This window comes from Anomaloglossus baeobatrachus, chromosome 1 (assembly GCF_048569485.1).
Source record: "Anomaloglossus baeobatrachus isolate aAnoBae1 chromosome 1, aAnoBae1.hap1, whole genome shotgun sequence".
NCBI classification, from domain to species: domain Eukaryota; kingdom Metazoa; phylum Chordata; class Amphibia; order Anura; family Aromobatidae; genus Anomaloglossus; species Anomaloglossus baeobatrachus.
This window is the reverse complement of record NC_134353.1, coordinates 469,723,861-469,745,459: the sequence shown is the minus strand read 5'-3', so window position 1 is coordinate 469,745,459 and position 21,599 is coordinate 469,723,861. Positions and strand designations below refer to the sequence as shown.

Below are 21,599 nucleotides of genomic sequence, written 5' to 3'. Positions count from 1 at the left end.
TCAATCACTTTTGTCTATACCTTGTTTTTATTTTTAAACTAATAAAAATTATATTTTATGGCTCTTTGTATGGTCTTTTTTGGTAATTTCAATTTTCAGAGTCATCAAAATAAAGAAAACGGTGTGTCCAAACTTTTGGTGTGTACTGTACATGTTCCACTTATGCATTTAATGCATAACTGCCCTTAATCATGCACAGAGATAATGAGTATAAGCATGCTCTATAAGACTATGCACCAATGAGAAGAGACATACACCTGTACATAGCAAATTAGACTTGCATTAAGTCCTTGCATACTGTATTATGTAAATCCAATAACAAACACATAATAAAACAGATGCACAGGAATGCATGCACTCATTATTTGAATAATTTGCTTGCAGATAGCAAGATTATTATAATATATAGGCAATGCAAGCCGATAAATATACAATAAAGCGATATATGAATAAATGTAATATAAATTTGTTTTCCAATTTAAGCCATTAGGTATATTAATATTTACATTTAAGATCCATGCTGTTTCCTTTTTATGAACAAGTTTAACCCACTCTCCTCTACAGAGTGGTTTATACACCTTTTCTATGCCATAGAATTAGAGAAATTGCAAATCTTTCATATGCAGTAGAACCTTGGATTACGAGCATAATTCGTTTCAGGAGTATGCTCTTAAACCAAGATACTCTTATATCAAAGCAAATTTTCCCATATGAAATAATTGAAACGCAGACAATTCGTTCCACAACTCAAAAATATTGACAGTATTTATACAAACTTATTACAGTAATACAACATAATGTACTGTATTCATATAAAATCATTACAGTAAACGAATACAAAATGCTGTACAGTGAAAAACACGTAAAACAAAATTAAACTGTACTTTAGCTTACAATAGAATTGTTGGTGTGCGAGAGGTACAGTATAAGCAATGTAATGTACTAGTTGTCAATAAGAAAGTACAATACTGTATCCACAAATGCAAATTGATAGACTTGCTATAAAGTATATACTGTACTGTGCAATGGTATACTGTATACTGTATAATGTACATATATACAGAAAGTTACCTCCAAAGCGGGTCAGAGCTTCATGAAAGGACAGAACTGGCAGTGTGCACGATGAGTATTTGCTCTTATTGCAAATCATTGCTCTTAAACCAAGTTACACATATTTAAAAAGCTTTGCTTGTCTTGCACAACGCTCTCAAACCAAGTTATTCTTAATCCAAGGTTCCACTGTATACCCAGTTTTTCTAATAAAAAAAGCCCTCCCCAATAATAAGCCCTAGCTTGATTTCTGGGGATTTTTGGAATAGGCTTTAAATATAGTTTAGTCAGCACCTTCAGCACTAAGTTATGTCACGTGACGCAAGGTTATGTCACTAACATCATGGAGACATAACCTAACACTGGAGACACTGGAATTGGCATAATGTAGCTCCCAAATCATCCAGCTGCTTCCTCCCACCATGGCAGGGTAAAATCTGCTCACCTGTTCCCGAGTCCCACCTCCTGAGAGTTGTCACCTGGTTTCCGCTTCCTGGCCTCTACTGCGCTATGATTTTTGCTTGTTTGCCGCTCCCGAGTCCTGCCTCCCAAACGTTGCCTCCTGGATACCACCTCCCATCCTCTACAGCACTATGGTGTGGGTTTGGCTGCCGCTCCAAGGTCCCACTTCTTGCCTACCTAGCGCCGCATCTTGGATTCTGCTTCCTGGCTGGTCCTGCTCACTCCCGCAGAAGCAGCCACGTGTCACAACCATGGTTCCCGAGTCCCGCTCCAGACTTCCACCTTCTGCCCTCTTGTGGCCACATAGAGAAAGAGGGTGCCATACAGTGTTTTGAGGGTGCCAGTAAGTATTACCATAAGACACACTAACACTGCACCAGCAATTGTGAAAGTTAGGGTTAAGATTACTAACCCTAAATGGTATATCAATAAAATGTTTAACTGTCCTTGAGGTTTAATTTAAAGCATCATACACATGTTCTGCAATGCGACGATCCTTCATTACGTGTTTACAGGGAACCTGTCACCTGGTTTTCCTAATATAAACTAAAGCCATCACCCTTAAAGGGGCTGTCCACTACTTGGACAAACCCTTTTCAATCAGAGTGTTTATCCCCGTTAAAATAAAAAACATACTCACCTTCAGTGCTGGCACTGTTCCAGCTATGTTGGTACTCGCCTACTGCGGCTCCTGTGACGTTGTTCCGTTATTATACGTTATTAAAGCCATTCACGCCAATCAGAGCTGGCTTCACTCTCGTCGCTTTCAGACGAATCGAACATTAAGAGGGAGTCAGAGATATGGCTGGCCGCTCACTTTGTTTTAATGTTTAACAATTCCCGAAGGTGGGGTAGCAAAACCCAGTGCTGATTTGGAGCAGGGCTTGCATAACGTAACAATATCACATGAACCCCGGGAGCGTGAGTGCCGACAACGCTGGAATGGTGCCGGCACTGGAAGTGGGTATAAATTTTTTTATTTCAATGGGAGCAACAACTCTGATTGAGAAGGTGCTTGTCGGAGTAGTGGACAACCCCTTTAACTGCTCTATTACTGTGTGCCGCCCCGTGCTCGGCAGCAGCCGAGCCGCTCGGATCCGGACCTTCAGTGGGTGGCTCGAGGGTCTCCGACTCGGGGGTCCTGCGGTCACGTCGATCAAAAGGGGTTTGGTGGTTTGGGGACGTAGGTGTACGGCCGGAGCCGTGTCTGAGTTCTTGACGCCACCCACGAGATGTGGTGAAGGTAGACACCACCGCTGCAGTTATGGGGCACCCAGGGGAGATGTTATGCAGCAAGTTGTTAACCCCTCCGTGGGCAGGGATGGTGTCCCCGGGACCTGTTGGGGGAGTTTGGCGGTGCAGGGAGATGGGCGGCCAGAGGGCACTGATGTACTCACTATTAGTAAACACACGAGTCTCTGGTAAACCAAGGTGATGGTGGTCGGTGCCCGCACCCGGCTGAAGTCTGGTCCCCCACCCGGTTGGTGGTCTCTGCCTTTCTCCTGCACCTGTTTGGGATGGTGGACTACCTGCGCTTGCAACTTCAGGAGTCAGCTCCCCGGCTTGTGGTTGCTTGAGGAGCCCTTTGCCTGCAGACGCTGGCCCGTGGGATCTCTCTGCCGTGGCGATAGCTTTCTATCCCCCTTGTTGGGCTGTTGCCTTCAGTTGGGACTTTGGGTGGGACAGGACCTATAGTCCTGGCCGCAATCAGTTAATTAGCTAGCCCCCAGTAGCTTCTAGACCTAGCTTCAGGGTCTGAGTACCCCCCTTTGTGCTCCGGCTTCCGAGTCGGTTCCCCGGGTCGGTACCGGCGGGCCACTACCCTGTCCCGGACCACCTTGGTTCCACCGAGCCGTCTTCCCGACTCCTTCAAACAGAGGCCTCCGTCTGCCTCCTAGCCAGCAGTACCAAGGCTCCTACCCTGGCACCGGTTCAGTTTACTTCAGGCCTGTCACACACAGGCCTGACCTCCACTTCTGCTCAACACTCAAATTGATCTGAACTTTCCCGCCTCAGGCTGTCTGAGACTCCTCAGTGATCGTCTTCCAACCGCCTGGTTCCGCCCCCTGGTGTGTCCATCAAGCACTGAGGGGGGTGACTAGGGTTTTAATGTTTGGCTGCTGTCACCTTGTTAGAGGACTGGTGTAGTGCGGGGCCCTATCTGTGACTACCTGGCCCGACCAGGGCGTCACAACTGCAGTGCATCATCTTGTACTTAAGTCACTAACTCCCCCTGTATATGTCAAAATATACATTTTATGCTTCTGGCATATGGTACGGTTCAGTCCGATGAGTGAGTATTTTCTTTTTTCAGCACCTCCTCAATCTCTGCAGTTGCTGTCCTCCTGACTTGATTGATGTGGATAATGTGTCCTACATCACCCACAGACCACTGTGAATCTTGTACCTGCACAATTGAAGTACAGGCCTGTGCAGGCGCTCTATGCTCTGACCTACTAGAGGCAGAGCAAAGTCATATCATAAGCTGGCATCTATTAACCCAAAAGCAAAGTTAATGTTGGCGCATGCGGCGTGCAGGACTTTATTCTTCTCTTAGTAGGGCAGAGCGAAGAGAGCCTTGGCAGGTACAAGCAGTGATCTGTGGATGACGTAGGGTGCATCATCCCTATCAATTAGGCTAGAAGGTCAATATCTGCAGTTATTGAGGAGGCGCCAAGATAAGTAAAAAGAAAAAGATGCCCATTAGACCGGACCGTGCCGTATGCCAAAATTATAGATTTTTTTTTTTACATAGGCAGTGGGAGTTTAGGGCTTAGATATAGTTCGATGGTCTGCAGTAGTAGAGCAGATAAAGATCTTAACTTTAGTTTATTTTGGGAAAATCTAGTTACAGGTTTCCTTCAAAGTAAGTTGATTGAATCTCCCTTGAGCTGAAAAAACGTTTTGCAGCTCGCGCATATAATGCTTTAAAGAGAACCACAATTTATCATGTTACAGTAAAGGCATGACCTTAAGGGCGCTATTATACTGATTCAAGAGATACCTTTTGTGAAAAAATCTGACTCCCGGTTGTCGTTTACTCCACATTTGATGTTTGAGTGCAATAACCTTTTGGTGCATTTCAGGACTGGGGATACTGCCTTCAGCGTCACCCTGGCCACTCCGCATCTGTATGTGCCTATGTTTTTAAAGTTTGTGTCAGCACCCTTCTTGCCATGGGCAGTGCTTGCAAAGATTCATCTCCTGGTGGTTATCATGGTGGTGTCTCGTATACCTCCTCAGCGCCGTCTCACTCCCCAAGGTCCCGTGTGGCGTCTCCTTGTGTCAGGTCTAAAGTGCTGAGTTGTTTGTTGCCGCACTCCTTTCCACTGTTGCTTCTGCTTGTGGCTTCTATTTGAGCTTAGGGAGGTATGGCCGGTCTCTGCAGGAATTTAACCCGGTCTTCTCATGCAGAAATTTGGTTGTCTGGCCAATCCCATTCTAGCAGAGCCTATTTCAAGCAGCTTCTTCGACCATTTGCTGTCCAATCGTGGTTCTTAGTCAGTCTGTCTGCTAGCTCCCATTTCATGTACTTGTTTGTATTGATACTCACGTTCCCCACCTGGCTGGTATACCAGTCCTCTCTGACCTCTCCATGGACTATCAGACTATGTCTCTCTTTTGCCCTCCTTTACCTTGCATCGGCACCTCTGACCCTCCATTCAGCTGTTGGAGTATCGGGGACTGCCCTGGTACCTGGCGCCTATTGGCAGCCCAGCCTGTTATCACCATCAGAGGCCCTAGTGAAGACCCAGTAGACACTTATTCACGCCCCTCCAGGGTAAGTTCGGCCCATGGTGCAGTAAGTCCACACCTACCAGCGTGAGATACACCTGCCAGCATCACAGCTGTGTTCAGTAAAATGACGCTGCATGCGCAAATTCATCTTAAGAGAGAGGTGTTTGTGTAAGGGCCTACCTGTGACTACCTGGCTAGTCCAGGGCGTCACACATGCGCAAATTCACCATCAGTAAAATGGCACCGATTGCAGTGCATGTGCAGCCTGATATATCGGCTTATTATTTTACTGAAGACTGCCAGGGGATGAATCTGTGCAAGTTGTGTCCACGGCAAAGATGGCAACAACACAACCTTTAAAAAAGAAGGCACACCAGGGGCAGGCAGATGGGTCGGGTGGCAGAGCTACCAATAGTCCTGAAATGCACCAAAAGTTTATTATACCCAAACTTCAAACTGATTAAACTACAACCAGAATGCCAATTTCTTCACTAAAGGTATCTATTGAATCTGTATAATAGTGTCATTATGGCCACACCAGGATCTCTTTGAATAAAACTTCAGGCACAACTAAACATTTTATGAAGGTACATAACAGGGATTTCAATTTTTTCTAATTTTCTGGCACAGAAAAAGATAAAATGGTTAACTAGTTTCTTAAACTTCTTCATAAAAGGAAGGCAAGATGGATTCTTAAATGAAAATACTAATATACAGTACCAAAGGTTTAAACTAGAAAATGATTTTATTGTCTATTAATTACATTTACATACTTTGTGCTATTATAAACTGTATTTCTTGGCTTGTATTGTCAATATATTCTAATGATCTTGATATCTGCATAATATACACACATGGTCAGAATTGTTGGTTCCCCTCGTTTAATGAAAGAAAAACCCACACATAAACAACTTGAATCTGACAAAAGTAATAATAAATTAAAAAATCGATGAAAATGAAGAAATGAAAGTCAGACATTGCTTTTCTGCTTCCACAGAATTTTTTAAATAATAAAACTCATGAAAGCGGCCTGGACAGAAATGATGGCGCCCCCCTCCTACTCCTTAAATTAATATTTGGTTTCACAACCTTCTGAGGCAATCACTGCAATCATATGATTTGTCACGCTTCCCGGTCCCCTGGTCCCGTTCTCCGGTCCCCGTGGCCCGCTCCCCGCTCCCCGGCGGCGTCCCCTGCTCACCACTCCGGTCAAGGCCTCCTCGTCCCCGCCTGCGGCCTCCATGCGTCCAGCTCCCTGCTCCCGGCGCTCCTCTGCGACGTGGGACTCCCAGCCGGGCGCTCCTGCTTCCTCCTCACCGCTTCCTGGACTGGCTTCTGGCACACGGGCCTCGCGCATGCGCATTAGGGCGCGCGCGCGGTCATTGACCCTTTCTTAAAGGGCCAGCACCCAGAAACAGGATATTGCATAGACAGGTACAGGGTATATAAGGTTTCTCTTTCCTGGTGGGCGGGGCCTGTTCTACGTGTTTAGCAAGCTAGTGTTCAGGTCCCCGTATTGCTTTGCCCTGTGCTTTGCCTTACATTAACCCTGTCCTGTCTCGTAGAGCCTGTCCTGCCACGCCAGTCGCTCCGAACCAAGTCCATCCCTGGACCCTGACGGTGACTTCGGCGGATGCCCCACCACCTCTGCAGCTCCGCCAATCTCCAGTCCCTGGCTCCGTTCGGTGACCCGTTCCATCGCTCAGCAGGTTCCGGATCCCGCCTGACCCTACAACCCGGCCTCGGACCCTGAGCCTCGTCACCCGGACTACCGTCCAGAACTCCGTGGGTTCAGCATCATCCACCTTTCCTGCTCCTCTACGGACTGTCCAGCTACCTATAGTGCTTCGGCTGCCGTGCATCAGGACCCTCTGGCGGGGTGACCGGCCTGGCTGCCTCCTCAGGGGAAATCGGTGTACGGTCCAGTGCTTCCACCACCCGGACGTAACAGCTAGAACAGGCCATGGATTCCGCCGAAGCACTAGCGGCCTTGCAGCAGGAAATCACACGCCAGCGCGAGACCCAGACCCGCATGCTGAACTTCATGTCTTCTGTGGATACCCGCCTGAACACGCTACAAGCGACGGTCACATCCTTGGCATCTCAGGTTTCCACTGTACAATCCACGGCCACAGCTCCCATGGCAGCCTCCTCGGATACTTCCAAACTTCGTTTGGCCTCACCACCCTGGTACGCCGGAGATCCCAAGACCTGCAGGGGATTCATCAACCAATGCTCTCTCCATTTCAACCTGCTGCCGCACCTTTTTGCCTCTGACCAAGCCAAGGTCGCGTTCATGATGTCCCATCTAGAGGGAGAGCCACTGGCCTGGATGAACCCCTTGTGGGAGAAGCAGGATCCGGTAACCACCAACATCCAGGAATTCCTGCAAGCATTTCGTGGCACCTTTGACGAGCCCGGACGCGCCTCCGCGTCTGCCTCATCTCTCCTCCGGCTACGTCAGGGGACTCTGACGGTGGGCCAATATGCCATTCGTTTTCGCACCTTGGCTTCGAAACTCGGGTGGAATAATGAGGCCCTAACCGCCGCCTTCTGGGAGGGACTCTCGGGTCGTATTAAAGATGAGCTGGCTGGTCGTGACGTGCCGTCCACCCTGGATGCCCTGATTGCCCTAGCGACTCGAGTGGATCTTCGCTTTCAGGAACGATCCAAAGAAGTGTCCCGCGAGAGGCGTCCGATACGGCACTCCTCCCCACCACAGAAGTCCATCGCTCCCCAGTTGGCGTCACCTGGCGTGTCTACCTCCGAGCCCATGCAGATCGACCGCCTGAAGCAGTCGGAACAACGCCGAGCAGAACGACTAGCAAAGGGTCTCTGCTTCTACTGCGGTGATGGCACACACCTGCTACGCTCTTGTCCCGAGAAGCCGGGAAACTCCAAAGCCTAGGCTTGGTAGGAGAGGCCACCCTAGGTGCTGGGACTCTCTCAGACTCCGTTACCTGGACTATTCAAGTCACTACAGAGGAGACCCGGTTCACGGCAGAGGCGTACCTCGATTCCGGAGCAGCAGTCAACTTCATCCAGCAGGCCACGGTGGATAAGTACCAGGTGCCTGTCCTTCCACTAGAGAAACCGCTGGTGATCGCCTCTGTTGATGGGAAACCCCTCTCTGACACCGTCTCACTGATCACCAAGCCTGTGGAAGTACGGATCGGTGCTCTGCACACCGAGAAGATCACCTTCTACGTCCTCCCGCGCATGTCTCATCAGATCCTGCTGGGACTTCCATGGTTACGGACACACGAACCATCGGAAAGCTGGAGTACAGGTGAAATCACCCGATGGGGCTCCTCGTGTCACGAGAGATGTCTGAAATCCATCCAGCCCGTCCGACGCCCTCCGGTTCCAGAGTCTCTACCAGGACTGCCTTCTGCCTACTGGTCCTTCACGGACGTGTTTGATAAAAAGGAGTCAGAGGTACTACCGCCTCATCGTCCCTACGACTGTGCCATCGAGTTACTGCCAGGAACTACGCCTCCTCGAGGACGGATATACCCCTTGTCCCCTGCTGAAACACGAGCTATGTCTGCCTATATTACCGAGAGCCTAGCTAAGGGGTTCATTTGGAGGTCCTCGTCCCCTGCCGGAGCAGGGTTTTTCTTCGTCAAAAAGAAGGAAGGTGACCTGCGCCCTTGCATTGACTACCGGGGATTAAACCAGATCACCGTAAAGAACAAATACCCTCTGCCGCTTATCCCCGAACTATTCGATCGGCTCCGAGGAGCCCGTGTATTCACCAAGTTGGACCTCCGTGGGGCCTATAACCTGGTTCGCATTCGCTCTGGAGACGAATGGAAAACCGCATTCAACACTCGGGATGGGCATTACGAGTATTGTGTCATGCCCTTTGGTCTGTGTAATGCTCCGGCAGTCTTCCAAGAACTGGTGAACGACGTGATCAGAGATCTCCTCTATGTCTGTGTGGTGGTGTATCTGGACGACATCCTGGTCTTCTCTCCGGATCTACAAACCCACCGAGAGAACGTGCAGCTAGTCCTCCAGAGGCTTAGAGAGAATCATCTGTACGCCAAGTACAAGAAATGCATCTTTGAAAAGTCGTCTCTTCCCTTCCTGGGTTATGTAATCTCGGACACTGGCCTGCAGATGGACCCAGAGAAAGTGTCTGCCATCATCAACTGGCCTCCTCCTTCCGGACTGAAGGCTATCCAACGCTTTCTCGGCTTTGCGAACTACTACCGTCAATTCATCCCGCATTTCTCTGCCTTGACTGCACCTCTCTCTGCCTTGACTAAGAAAGGAGCTAATCCTAAGGACTGGTCCCCAGCGGCCGATGCCGCGTTCTGCTCCTTGAAACAGGCGTTTGCTTCTTCACCGGTTCTCCATCGCCCTGAATTAAACCGACAGTTCACCTTAGAGGGGGATGCCTCCTCCTCAGGAGCCGGGGCAGTGTTGATGCAGAACACCCCCTCCGAAAAGATGGTCACTTGTGGATTCTTCTCCAAGAGCTTTTCGGCACCCGAACGCAACTACACCATTGGGGATCGGGAGCTACTGGCCGTGAAGCTGACCTTGGAGGAATGGCGCTACCTCTTGGAGGGAGCTGTATACCCTGTAATCATATACACGGACCACAAGAATCTGGAGTACCTGCGGTCTGCCCAAAGACTGAATCCACGACAAGCCCGCTGGTCCCTGTTCTTTGCTCGATTTGATTTCCAACTCCATTTCCGGCCTGCGGATAAGAACGTGCGGGCAGACGCTCTGTCCAGATCCTTCGTGCCCGTGGAGTTGGAGGAGGAGACGTTCCAGCCCATCATCAACCCCAGTAAAGTCATTCCGGTGACTCCTGTCGCTCTAACGCAGATACCCCCTGGGAAAACCTATGTCTCAGATACTGACAGACAGAGAGTCCTGCACTGGGGCCATGCTTCTAAGATCGCCGGCCATGCTGGTCAGAAGAAGACTTGGAGTACGATTGTCCGTCACTACTGGTGGCCGTCCCTCCGTAAAAACGTCGCAACCTTCGTCTCAGCCTGTCCATCCTGTGCCCGGAACAAGACACCCAAGCACCTACCCTATGGACGTCTTCTGCCTTTGCCCATTCCTTCCGTTCCGTGGCAACATATCGCAATGGACTTCATTACGGACTTACCCTTATCCTCCGGACACACGGTCATATGGGTTGTGGTGGATCGCTTCTCAAAGATGGCCCACTTCGTTCCCATGGCAGGGCTGCCCTCTGCCCAGGAGCTAGCTGACTCCTTCATACAGCACATATTCCGATTGCATGGCTTCCCCGCACACATTGTGTCTGACAGAGGAACTCAGTTTACCTCGCGCTTCTGGAGGGCTCTCTGCAAACACCTGGGAGTGTCCTTGGACTTTTCTTCGGCCTACCATCCTCAATCGAATGGCCAAGTGGAACGGGTCAATCAGATTCTGACCTCCTTCCTGCGCCACTACGTCAACATCCATCATGACGATTGGTCCACGCTCCTACCTTGGGCTGAGTTCTCCCATAACCAGCACATCAGTGAGTCCACCTCCAGCTCTCCCTTTCAGATCGTTTATGGACTGCGGCCTTCTGTCCCGTTGCCAGTATCCTCGGCTTCCGACGTCCCCGCAGCAGATACTCTGGTTCGGGACTTTTCAGCTATATGGAACTCTGTCAAGTCGTCCCTAGAACGTGCTTCATTGCGGATGAAGAGACATGCGGACAAGAGGCGCCTGGATCCCCTGTGTTTCTCCCCAGGTGATCTGGTCTGGCTTGCATCCAGATATGTCCGATTGAAGTTACCTTCGTACAAGTTGGGTCCTCGCTACATCGGGCCATTTAAGATCATCAGCAAGATCAATGCAGTCTCCTACAAGCTGCAGCTCCCGGCCACGATGCGGATACCCAACTCCTTCCATGTCTCCTTACTCAAGCCTGTTGTCCTTGGTCCCTTCTCCACTGAGGTCGGTACTGCTCCCCCTCCTATTGCTGACGATGACATCTATGCGGTAAGGGATATCGTGGCCATGAAGACCGTGCGAGGTCGGCAATACTTCCTGGTAGACTGGGCGGGTTATGGTCCCGAGGATAGATCCTGGGAGCCCCGGGAGAATGTTGGCACTCCTCTGATTCGTGCCTTCCTGTCCCGCTTGCGGGGGGGGGGGGGGGCGTGGGGGAGGGGGTACTGTCACTCTTCCCGGTCCCCTGGTCCCGTTCTCCGGTCACCGTGGCCCGCTCCCCACTCCCCGGCGGCGTCCCCTGCTCACCACTCCGGTCCCGGCCTCCTCGTCCCCGCCTGCGGCCTCCATGCGTCCAGCTCCGCGCTCCCGGCGCTCCTCTGCGACGTGGGACTCCCAGCCGGGTGCTCCTGCTTCCTCCTCACCGCTTCCTGGACTGGCTTCTGGCACACGGGCCTCGCGCATGCGCATTAGGGCGCGCGGTCATTGACCCTTTCTTAAAGGGCCAGCACCCAGAAACAGGATATTGCATAGACAGGTACAGGGTATATAAGGTTTCTCTTTCCTGGTGGGCGGGGCCTGTTCTACGTGTTTAGCAAGCTAGTGTTCAGGTCCCCGTATTGCTTTGCCCTGTGCTTTGCCTTGCATTAACCCTGTCCTGTCTCGTAGAGCCTGTCTTGCCACGCCAGTCGCTCCGAACCAAGTCCATCCCTGGACCCTGACGGTGACTTCGGCGGATGCCCCACCACCTCTGCAGCTCCGCCAGTCTCCAGTCCCTGGCTCCGTTCGGTGACCCGTTCCATCGCTCAGCAGGTTCCGGATCCCGCCTGACCCTACAACCCGGCCTCGGACCCTGAGCCTCGTCACCCTTACTACCGTCCAGAACTCCGTGGGTTCAGCATCATCCACCTTTCCTGCTCCTCTACGGACTGTCCAGCTACCTATAGTGCTTCGGCTGCCATGCATCAGGACCCTCTGGCGGGGTGACCGGCCTGGCTGCCTCCTCAGGGGAAATCGGTGTACGGTCCAGTGCTTCCACCACCCGGACGTAACATGATTCCTGTAACTGTCAATGTGACTGCTGCACCTCTCGACAGGTATTTTGGCCGCTCCTCAAGAGAAAACTGCTCCAGTTGTCTCGTGTTTGAAGGTTGCCTTTTCCAGACGGCATGTGTCAGCTCTTTCCAAAGATGCTCAATAGGATTTAGTTTAGATCAGTTTGGCAAATTCCAGTCTGGCAATGGTGTCTTCCTTGGTTATCTCCCATGAAGTCCACTTTGGCTCAAACAACGACGGATGGTGCGATCTGACACTGATGTTTCTTGAGCTTGAAGTTCACATTTAATCTCTTTAGAAGTTTTTCGTATTATCCGTCTCTTTAATTTGTCATCAATTTTCCTCCTGTGGCCATGTCCAGGGAGGGTAGCTACAGTCCCATGGATCTTAAATTTCTGAATAATATTTAGTCACAGGATCATTAAGCTGCTTGGAGATGGTCTTACAACAATTACCTTTAACATACTTGTCTATAATTTTCTTTCTAATCTCCTGATGTGACGCCCTGGCCTATCAGGTCATCACAGGGTATTGCACAATTTTCCTTTCCGTGCAGTACCCATCTCCTCCTTGGTTCCAGGTGCCACTCAGTGATGTTGCTAAGACCAGCATGCAAATCCCACACACACACCAGGGGGCAGGTCCAGTGAGGAAAAGGCCGCCCACCGAAGGGTAAAGCAGACTGGGTGGGAGATGACTAGTCAGTCGTCGGCTGGGGTGCAAGGAGAGTGGTGGCTCTCAAGTAGCTCTCAGGGGGAGAGCAGGCTGGAGAGTTGGAGCTCCCAGAACAGCGTGAGAGAGCAGCCCTCAGAGAGTAAAGGGCTGAAGGGTAGAGGCTCCCGGCGGGTCGGAAGAGGCTTTAACACACCAGGCAACATCATAGGGAATGGTCACCTGGACGTGCTCCCCCTCAGTGCAGGACGTTTGGTTTAATCACAGTCTGTGTGTTTACTAACCTACCAAATCAGCACAGCCTCATCCAGCACCACGACTACCAATTGTGAGTTTCTCTGCTCCCTGTCTCCCAGGCCTACAGCCCACGGCTCCCACTTACCATCACAGAGCCCCGGGGCATTCCCCCTACCCACGGAGGGGTTAAACACCTGGCTGCCATTCCATCATCACCGGGCGCTCCCAACAGCAGTGGTGTTCCTCCACCTTACCACACACCGTGGGTGGCGTCACGAACTGTCTATACCATCCCCTGTACATAATTCCCCTTTATTTGAGTGGCCGCATGACCCCCGGGTACATGTCACCAAACAGTACAGTGAGTATCTGTACCCTATATACAGGCCCAATGACTGATTACAAGTCACCTGTGATGCTAATTAGTGGACACACCTTGATTTAACAGGTTCCTTTTCTCACATTGTTTTCAAGGGAACCATCATTTCTGCCCAGGCCTATCTCATGAGTTTTATTTTTTTAAAAATTCCGTGGAAACATGGTTGAAAAGCAATGTCTGACTTTCATTTGTTAATTTTCCTAGATTTTTTGTTTATTATTTCTTTTGTCATATTCAGGTTATTTCTGGGACCATTGTGGGTTTTTCTTTCATTAAACGAGGGGTACCACGTGTGTATTTTTGTTGCATGCATTCCTGTGATTTTATTTTTATTCTTGCCCCTGCATATTAATATATAAAGGAGATACTTTCATAAATTCTATGCACACAGATGTAATATAAATTGTACACATTATAAAATGTATTATTTATTTTTTATTTCTATTTCTCACTTGGTTTTCAGAAATTGTTATGCCAACCTTGGTGTTATTTTATATCACCCCACCGAAAAGCGGCATATTGTTCCCTTGTAGTACATACATTGACTTTATGTATGGTGATAAGAAATGTGGGTTCATAGTTCACCTTAGACTAACTTTATCCACTCTGAAAGAATATTCATTGATTCCTGTAGTTGGCATTCGAATCCTTACAATGTCCTCATTTGTGGGCTGATAACCATCTTGAGTGATCCTCTCTAAATTAGATAAAAAACTGCAAGAAAAGAAGTCAGTGTCAGCAGAAAAGTGAAAACCTTGGTCTAGCATCATAGGGCTACTCTGTGCAACAACCATAATGCTGAAATATAGGGAACCTGTTAGATGAGTTATGCTGCAGAAATCGTGTGCAGCATTAACCAGATCCTGGCTGAACGATTACAGGTATATTATTATGAAACATTCCGGTGTTTCAAAGAATAATACCCAGGGATCAGACTAGTACAGCGCCCCCCCCCCCCAGCATCACTACAACATTACTCCTTATGTATACTTAGAAAGAGGGACATGTGTGTATCTAGGTAGTGGCCTGTCAATCACCTGCAGCAGCCCTGGGAAGAGACAGTCAGAGGTGTCGCCAGACTAGTCTGGCATCCAACTATGGTCTGCGGCCGGATCTTTAAAGTATATGTTTTCTGAAACATCAGAGCGCATCATATAATTAGATAACTGGCTCTAATCATGCAGCTAGGATTTTATATAGTTACATAGTAATATAGGTTGAAAAAAGACAAACCTTCATCAAGTTCAACTTTTCTCCACAAGTTTTGCATTTTTTATTGCTAGATTATTTATAACTCACAAGAACATTTGCTGTGAGTGTGATGCCCTGGCAAGACCAGGTGGTCACAAATAGGCTTCCGCATAACACCTTCCCTCATTAGGCAACACACAGCCAACCTAGAAACCCTAGTCACCCTCCCTTAGGGAAAGATAGACACACCAGTGGGCGTGACCAGGCGGTTGAACACACCCACCCAGGGGTCTAGGCAGCCCGGGGCAGGAAAACAAGCAGAAAGAGTTTGTAGTTCAGTTTGGAGAGGAGTGTGGGCTGGAGCTAGGTGTAGCTCCAGCAGGAGAAGTTCAAGTTGAACGGTACCAGGGTAGGAGCCCTGGTGCCTTGGCTAGGAGGCAGACGGTGGTCTCCGTCAGCAGGAGACTGGAAGACGGTTTGGCAGAACCGAGGTGGACTGGGACAGGGTTGTAGCCCGCCGGTACCAACAGGGGGAACCGACCCGGTAACCTACCACAAAAGGGGGTACTCGGACCCTGAAGCCAGAACCGGAAACAAGCGGACTGATTAATTCACCGATTGAGGCCAGGACTAGAGGTCCTGTCCACCCAAAGTTCCTCATAGAAGACAACAGCCCATCGATAGGGATAAGAGGTCACCGCCAGGGCCCATAGATCCCATGGGCCAGCATCTGCGGGCACGGCTCCTCAGGCCACATCCAGCCCGGAGTGGACTCCTACGTTCCAGACTAGGAAGTCCACCTTACACAAAACAGTGCAGAGGAAAAGGATAGAGACCAACAGACGGGTGGGGGACCCAAATGCAGCCGGCCACCATCACCTTGGTTTACCAGAGACTTGTGTGAATTATTGACTGTGAGTAAACACGCATTCCCCTGCCGTCGCTATACCCTGCACCAGAGCCACTGGGTCCCGGGGCCACCATCCCTACCCACCGAGGGGTTAACAACTTACTGCCGCTACACCTCCCCTGGGTGCCCCATAACAGCAGCGGTGGTGTCCCAACTCACCACACACCGTGGGTGGCGTCACGAACCTAATACGGCCTAGCCCGTACATCTACGTCCCCCCATTTATTCGGCGTGTCCGCGAGACCCCCGGGTCCGGAGATCCTCAAGCCACCACCCCTGAAGGCCCGATTCCGAGCAGAGCACATGAGCAAAGCAACTTGCTCTTTTTTAAAACCTGATATAATATCTGCCATTCCTATCTTTTGCGGTTGGGCATTCACAGTTTGACTGCACTAACTGCAAGAACCCTTTCCAATTTAGTTATCGTAATCACCTTTCCTCCACACATGATGAAGGTCCCCTGTTCCTTTTTAAGGTTTTTAAAAGAATATGTTATGTGCCAGTCCTTTGTATTGACCACACATGTACTTATACATATAAATGATATTTTCTCTGAGGCATCATTTTTTCTAAGTTGAAGGAGCCCAACTTTCTATTTTCTCATTTTAGGAGAGACCTTCCATCCCATATAGTAAATTAATTGCCCACCTTTCAACTAACTCTGAATATCCTTTTTAATCTGCTTATGACCTAGGATGTACTTATATATCCAGGTCGTGTCCCTACCTTTAATGTGCGTTTGCGCAGCAGACATGTGCAGCTAACAGGTGCGGGTGTATCGGAGCTCTGGTGGGACCTCCGATGAGTTGACATCCGGTGTCGGATTGCCGGATTGTGGGACTATAGGATTGCAGGACACGGCAGCACAGCAGTCCAACAATCCAATAGCTTTGAGGCCTGGAAACCTTTAAGGAACTTTTAAGGGTGCCTTTAAGTTTCTTGGATTACCCAGCTGTTGAGAGACCTGGAGGGTGTGAACTCTGGTAACCGTTCACAGCATCAAGATGTCCCAGCAGCTGTAAACACAAGGAACATTAAAGGCCTCTGAAAGGGTTTCTTAAAAATTCCATTAAAATTATTTGGTTGACATCTGCCACGAGACCTGGTGGCTGTGAGCTCTGGTAACCTAAAGGTTACTGGAGCTCACAGCCATGGAGTCTCCTGGCAGCTGTGAGGCCCGGAAACCTTAAAGGAGCCTTTAAGATAGTCTTTAAGAGACCCTATAAGTTTCTTGATAGCTGCCGTGAGACCTAGTGGCTGTGAGCTCTGGTAACCAAGAGCTCACAGTCACCTGGCCTCCTGGCAGCTGCTAGGCCCAGAAACCTTAAAGGAGCCTTTAATAAAGATTTAATATTCGTTGAATTCCCAGCTGCTCAGACATCTGGAAGCTGTGATCTGGTACCAAAGTTCACAACCTCCTTGTATCTCAACAGCTGGGAACTCCCAAAAACTTAAAAGCTCTCTTAAAGGCTTGCCAGACTGTTGAATTGTGAGACATGGCGCCACAGCAATACAACAATCCGGCAGTCAGGTCACCGGAAAGCACACTGGGGCTCCCCACTGCTCTCAGTGAAAATGGAACATGCTGCTAGATTGAGGGACACGGCAGCATGGCAATCCGGCAGTGGGTTCCACTTTCACTTGGAGCAGCGGGAGCCCTGAGTGTGGCCTCCAGTGACTTGACTGACATCACCGCTTTTCACCTCCGGGTTCCCCTGCTGTTGTCAGTTTTTCCCAAAGTCTGCAGAGATCAGTTATGTTATCAGTCACTGCAGACTCTGCATGTAGCAGAGCTGGGATCATCATGTAGCAGACGCATTGATTACGTTGGGCCTGCAGAGCTGTTTTAGGGTTAAAAAATTGGTAAAAGATTGGTAAAAGAGGTTGTGGGTTTTTTTAAATTTAAAATAAAGGATTTTTGTGCGTTTGTGTTTTTATTTCTTTTGACTTAAAGGATTAGTAATGGAGGGGACCTCATTACTAATCCAGGGCTTGATGGCAGCTGTGATTTTTTTGACAAATCACAGCTGTTATTAACCCCTTATATTACTCCAATTGCAACTGCACCAGGGCAATCGGGATGAGCAGGGTAAAGTGCCGAAATTGTCGCATCTAATAGGTGCGACAATTCTGGGCAGTTATGGGCTGCTATTTTTAGGCTGAGGGGTCGAATAATCATGGGCCTCCCTAGTCTGAGAATACCAGACCCCAGCTGTTGGCTTTGTCTTGAATGGGTATTAAAATTGGGGGGACTGCACACTTTTTTTAAAAACAATTACTTCAATAATTTTTAAAAAGCCACATGGGGTCTTTTTGTTTTTGATACACAGCCAAGATATCGAACACACCTGGGAGCTGCAGCCTGTAGCCATCTGCTTTATCTTTGCTGGGTATCTATATACGGGGAACACTGCAACATTTTATTTATTTTTACACTCCATTAGGGGACCCAGACAGCAACTGCGAGGGCAGCCAATCAAAGACACCGGCACGCCAGTGTAGCACCCACGGGGCAAGGGGTTAACTTTATTCGTCGCTGGGCTCAGTGATGTCAGATCTGGTGATGTCACGGATAGTCCTCGCCCGGTTTCGTGGCCCCGAGGTGTTCAATAAAGAAGGGGGAAGGGTCTTGATGGTGGAAGATTTGTCTCGTGATGCCACCTGCAGTACGCGGCCAGGGATTAGCCGCCACTGCTGTCTCTGTCCTCCGGGGCTGATGGTTATAGCAGCTAAGATGTTTCTGCTCCCCACAGGTGGAGCGGGCCCCGGGGAGGATGATGAGGGGAGTAGTGATGGTGGGCGCCGAAGCGCAGGGTGCCGGCAACGAAAGGCGGACACAGTCTCTGCTGGTTTAAGGTGTCTTTACTCACAGTCCTGGTTTACCAGGGAGATGCCGGTCACTGCCGTGATGGGCTCCAGTCAATCCTGAGCAATTTGAGGTCACCGCCGTTGTTCCCACTGTGAGTCCTTTCTAGTCGGGGTTCCTCCAATCCAGGTGTATGAGGAATATGGAATGGGCTGCAGGTGTTTCCTGCACTCTCCACAGACCCTGGAATCCAGTGTAGCTGTAGAGAACCCGGGCCAAGCAGTCTGCTTCAAGCCACGGGTCCTAAGGCACTCCCAGAAGTGTGAAGGTAGAGAGAATGTGCCTGGACCGAAGTTCTGACTGTGCCTCTCACCCCAAGCTGTGCCCGGGGCTAACTAACTATGTGTTATGACTTCCCCAAGTGGTGCCCGCACCCCAGTTGGTTATCCTGGTGACCAGGAAAGTCTCATGCTTCGTGATGGCCACCCCCCTATCTACCCCAGGCCATCCCCCCGGTAGGAAAGTACCTAACTGTTTGTGGTTTGTGAATGTGAGAAACACAAGCGATTAACCTCTCCTTACCCTGGATGAGTACTACATCTTAAGGGAGATGCAGCACCCTGTGGCGACTGAAGCCTAGGGGCGCCACACCAGTAGTCTGACTGCAGCCAATCATAGACGCTGGCAAAGAGGGTTCACAGGGGAAGCAGTAAAAATGTATGAGATCTAATGAGCGGACCTGGAAGTAGTGTGACAGCCATGGGGAACATAAGTAAATGTTATTTTTATGCTTTTAATCCCAGTAATATTCTTACCACATTATTCCCAGAAACCAAATGTGAGTGAGAAATGCATTCAGACATCTTCCTCATGCTGTTCCCATTCAGTTTTAACACTTTTTCATCCATTGCAGCATTTTTACAGCCCTCCCAAACCCAACATCCAAGGTCCTCCTGAAAATTATTCGAGTTTCCCATTGACTTGCATGGGGTTCATTATTCATGACGAATACATGAATAACAGAAATTATTCGTCTCGGATAATCCAAACCCGAATATTTCACTATTCGCCCATCTCTGCATACAGTTGATTTTTAGAGGAGGTAATACAGTCATATGAAAAAGTTTGGGCACCCCTATTAATGTTAACCTTTTTTCTTTATAACAATTTGGGTTTTTGCATCAGCTATTTCAGTTTCATATATCTAATAACTGATGGACTGAGTAATATTTCTGGATTGAAATGAGGTTTATTGTACTAACAGAAAATGTGCAATCCGCATTTAAACAAAATTTGACCGGTGCAAAAGTATGGGCACCTCAACATAAAAGTGACATTAATATTTTGCAGATCCTCCTTTTGCAAAAATAACAGCCTCTAGTTGCTTCCTGTAGCTTTTAATGAGTTCCTGGATCCTGGATGAAGGTATATTTGACCATTCCTGTTTACAAAACAATTCCAGTTCAGTTAAGTTTGATGGTCGCCGAGCATGGACAGCCCGCTTCGAATCATCTCACAGATTTTCAATGATATTCAGGTCTGGGGACTGGGATGGCCATTCCAGAACATTGTAATTGTTCCTCTGCATGAATGCCTGAGTAGATTTGGAGCGGTGTTTTGGATCATTGTCTTGCTGAAATATCCATCCCCTGCGTAACTTCAACTTCGTCACTGATTCTTGCACATTATTGTCAAGAATCTGCTGATACTGAGTTGAATCCATGCGACCCTCAACTTTAACAAGATTCCCGGTGCTGGCATTGGCCACACAGCTCCAAAGCATGATGGAACTTCCAGCAAATTTTACTGTGGGTAGCAAGTGCTTTTCTTGGAATGCCATGTTTTTTTGCCTCCATGCATACCGCCTTTTTGTATGACCAAACAACTCAATCTTTGTTTCATCCGTCCACAGGACCTTCTTCCAAAATGTAACTGATTTGTCCAAATGTGCTTTTGCATACCTCAGCCGACTCTGTTTGTGGCGTGCTTGCAAAAACGGCTTCTTTAGCATCACTCTCACATACAGCTTCTCCTTGTGCACGTCTGCTGTATTGTTGACCGATGCACATTGACACCATCTGCAGCAAGATGAAGCTGCAGGTCCTTGGAGGTGGTCTGTGGATTTTCCTTGACTGTTCTCACCATTCTTCTTCTCTGCCTTTCTGATATTTTTCTTGGCCTGCCACTTCTGGGCTTAACAAGAACTGTACCTGAGTTCTTCCATTTCCTTACTATGTTCCTCACAGTGGAAACTGACAGTTTAAATCTGAGACAATTTTTTGTATCCTTCCCCTGAACAACTATGTTGAATAATCTTTGTTTTCAGATCATTTGAGAGTTGTTTTGAGGAGCCCATGATGCCACTCTTCATAGGAGATTCAAATAGGAGAACAACTTGCAATTGGCCACCTTAAATACCTTTTCTCATGATTGGATACACCTGCCTATGAAGTTCAAAGCTCAATGAGGTTACAAAACCAATTTAGTGCTTTAGTAAGTCAGTAAAAAGTAGTTAGGAGTGTTCAAATCAAAAAATTGATAAGGGTGCCCATACTTTTGTCAAATTTTGTTTAAATGCGGATTGCACATTTTCTGTTAGTACAATAAACCTCATTTCAATCCAGAAATATTACTCAGTCCATCAGTTATTAGATATATGAAACTGAAATAGCTGTTGCAAAACCCCAAATTGTTATAAAGAAAAAAGGTTAACATTAATAGGGGTGCCCAAACTTTTTCATATGACTGTAATACATTGGGATCATGGGATTTAATTTATTTTTTTATACACCCTAAAAATCTTGTTTACTTTTGCAGCTGGTGCCTGACATTGGGTACTGTTGCTCAGCTTACGTGTAAGTCAGCATGAATCACCTGGTGGGGTCCTTTTAAAAACAGTGTGAGGGCTCCGCCACACATCCGTGAAAACCACGTCCGTGTAAAACGGGCCGTTTTTCGGGTCCGTTTTCCGTTTTTTTAGGTCCGTTTTTATGGTATGTGTGGCCTGCGTGTGTATCCCGTATGCTAGCCGTATGTGCGTGTGGAATGTCCGTGTGTGCGTGAGTGAAATAACTGACATGTGTATGCGTTGTCCGTGTGAAATGTACGTGTGTGATGCAAAATGTCGTTACTACATGTCGGAAGACAGAGTAGCGGGATGAGAA

At 48.6% G+C, this 21,599-nt stretch overlaps 1 protein-coding gene across 1 annotated transcript in view; it reads right to left on the bottom strand.

The window, feature by feature from the left end:
* GNA15 (G protein subunit alpha 15) overlaps positions 1–21,599 on the bottom strand; it is a 178,527-nt gene that overhangs the window by 22,117 nt on the left and 134,811 nt on the right. The window contains exon 4 of the mRNA XM_075338089.1: positions 14,114–14,242. Coding sequence (XP_075194204.1) covers positions 14,114–14,242 — 129 coding nt within the window. The remainder of the gene's footprint in view (positions 1–14,113; positions 14,243–21,599) is intronic.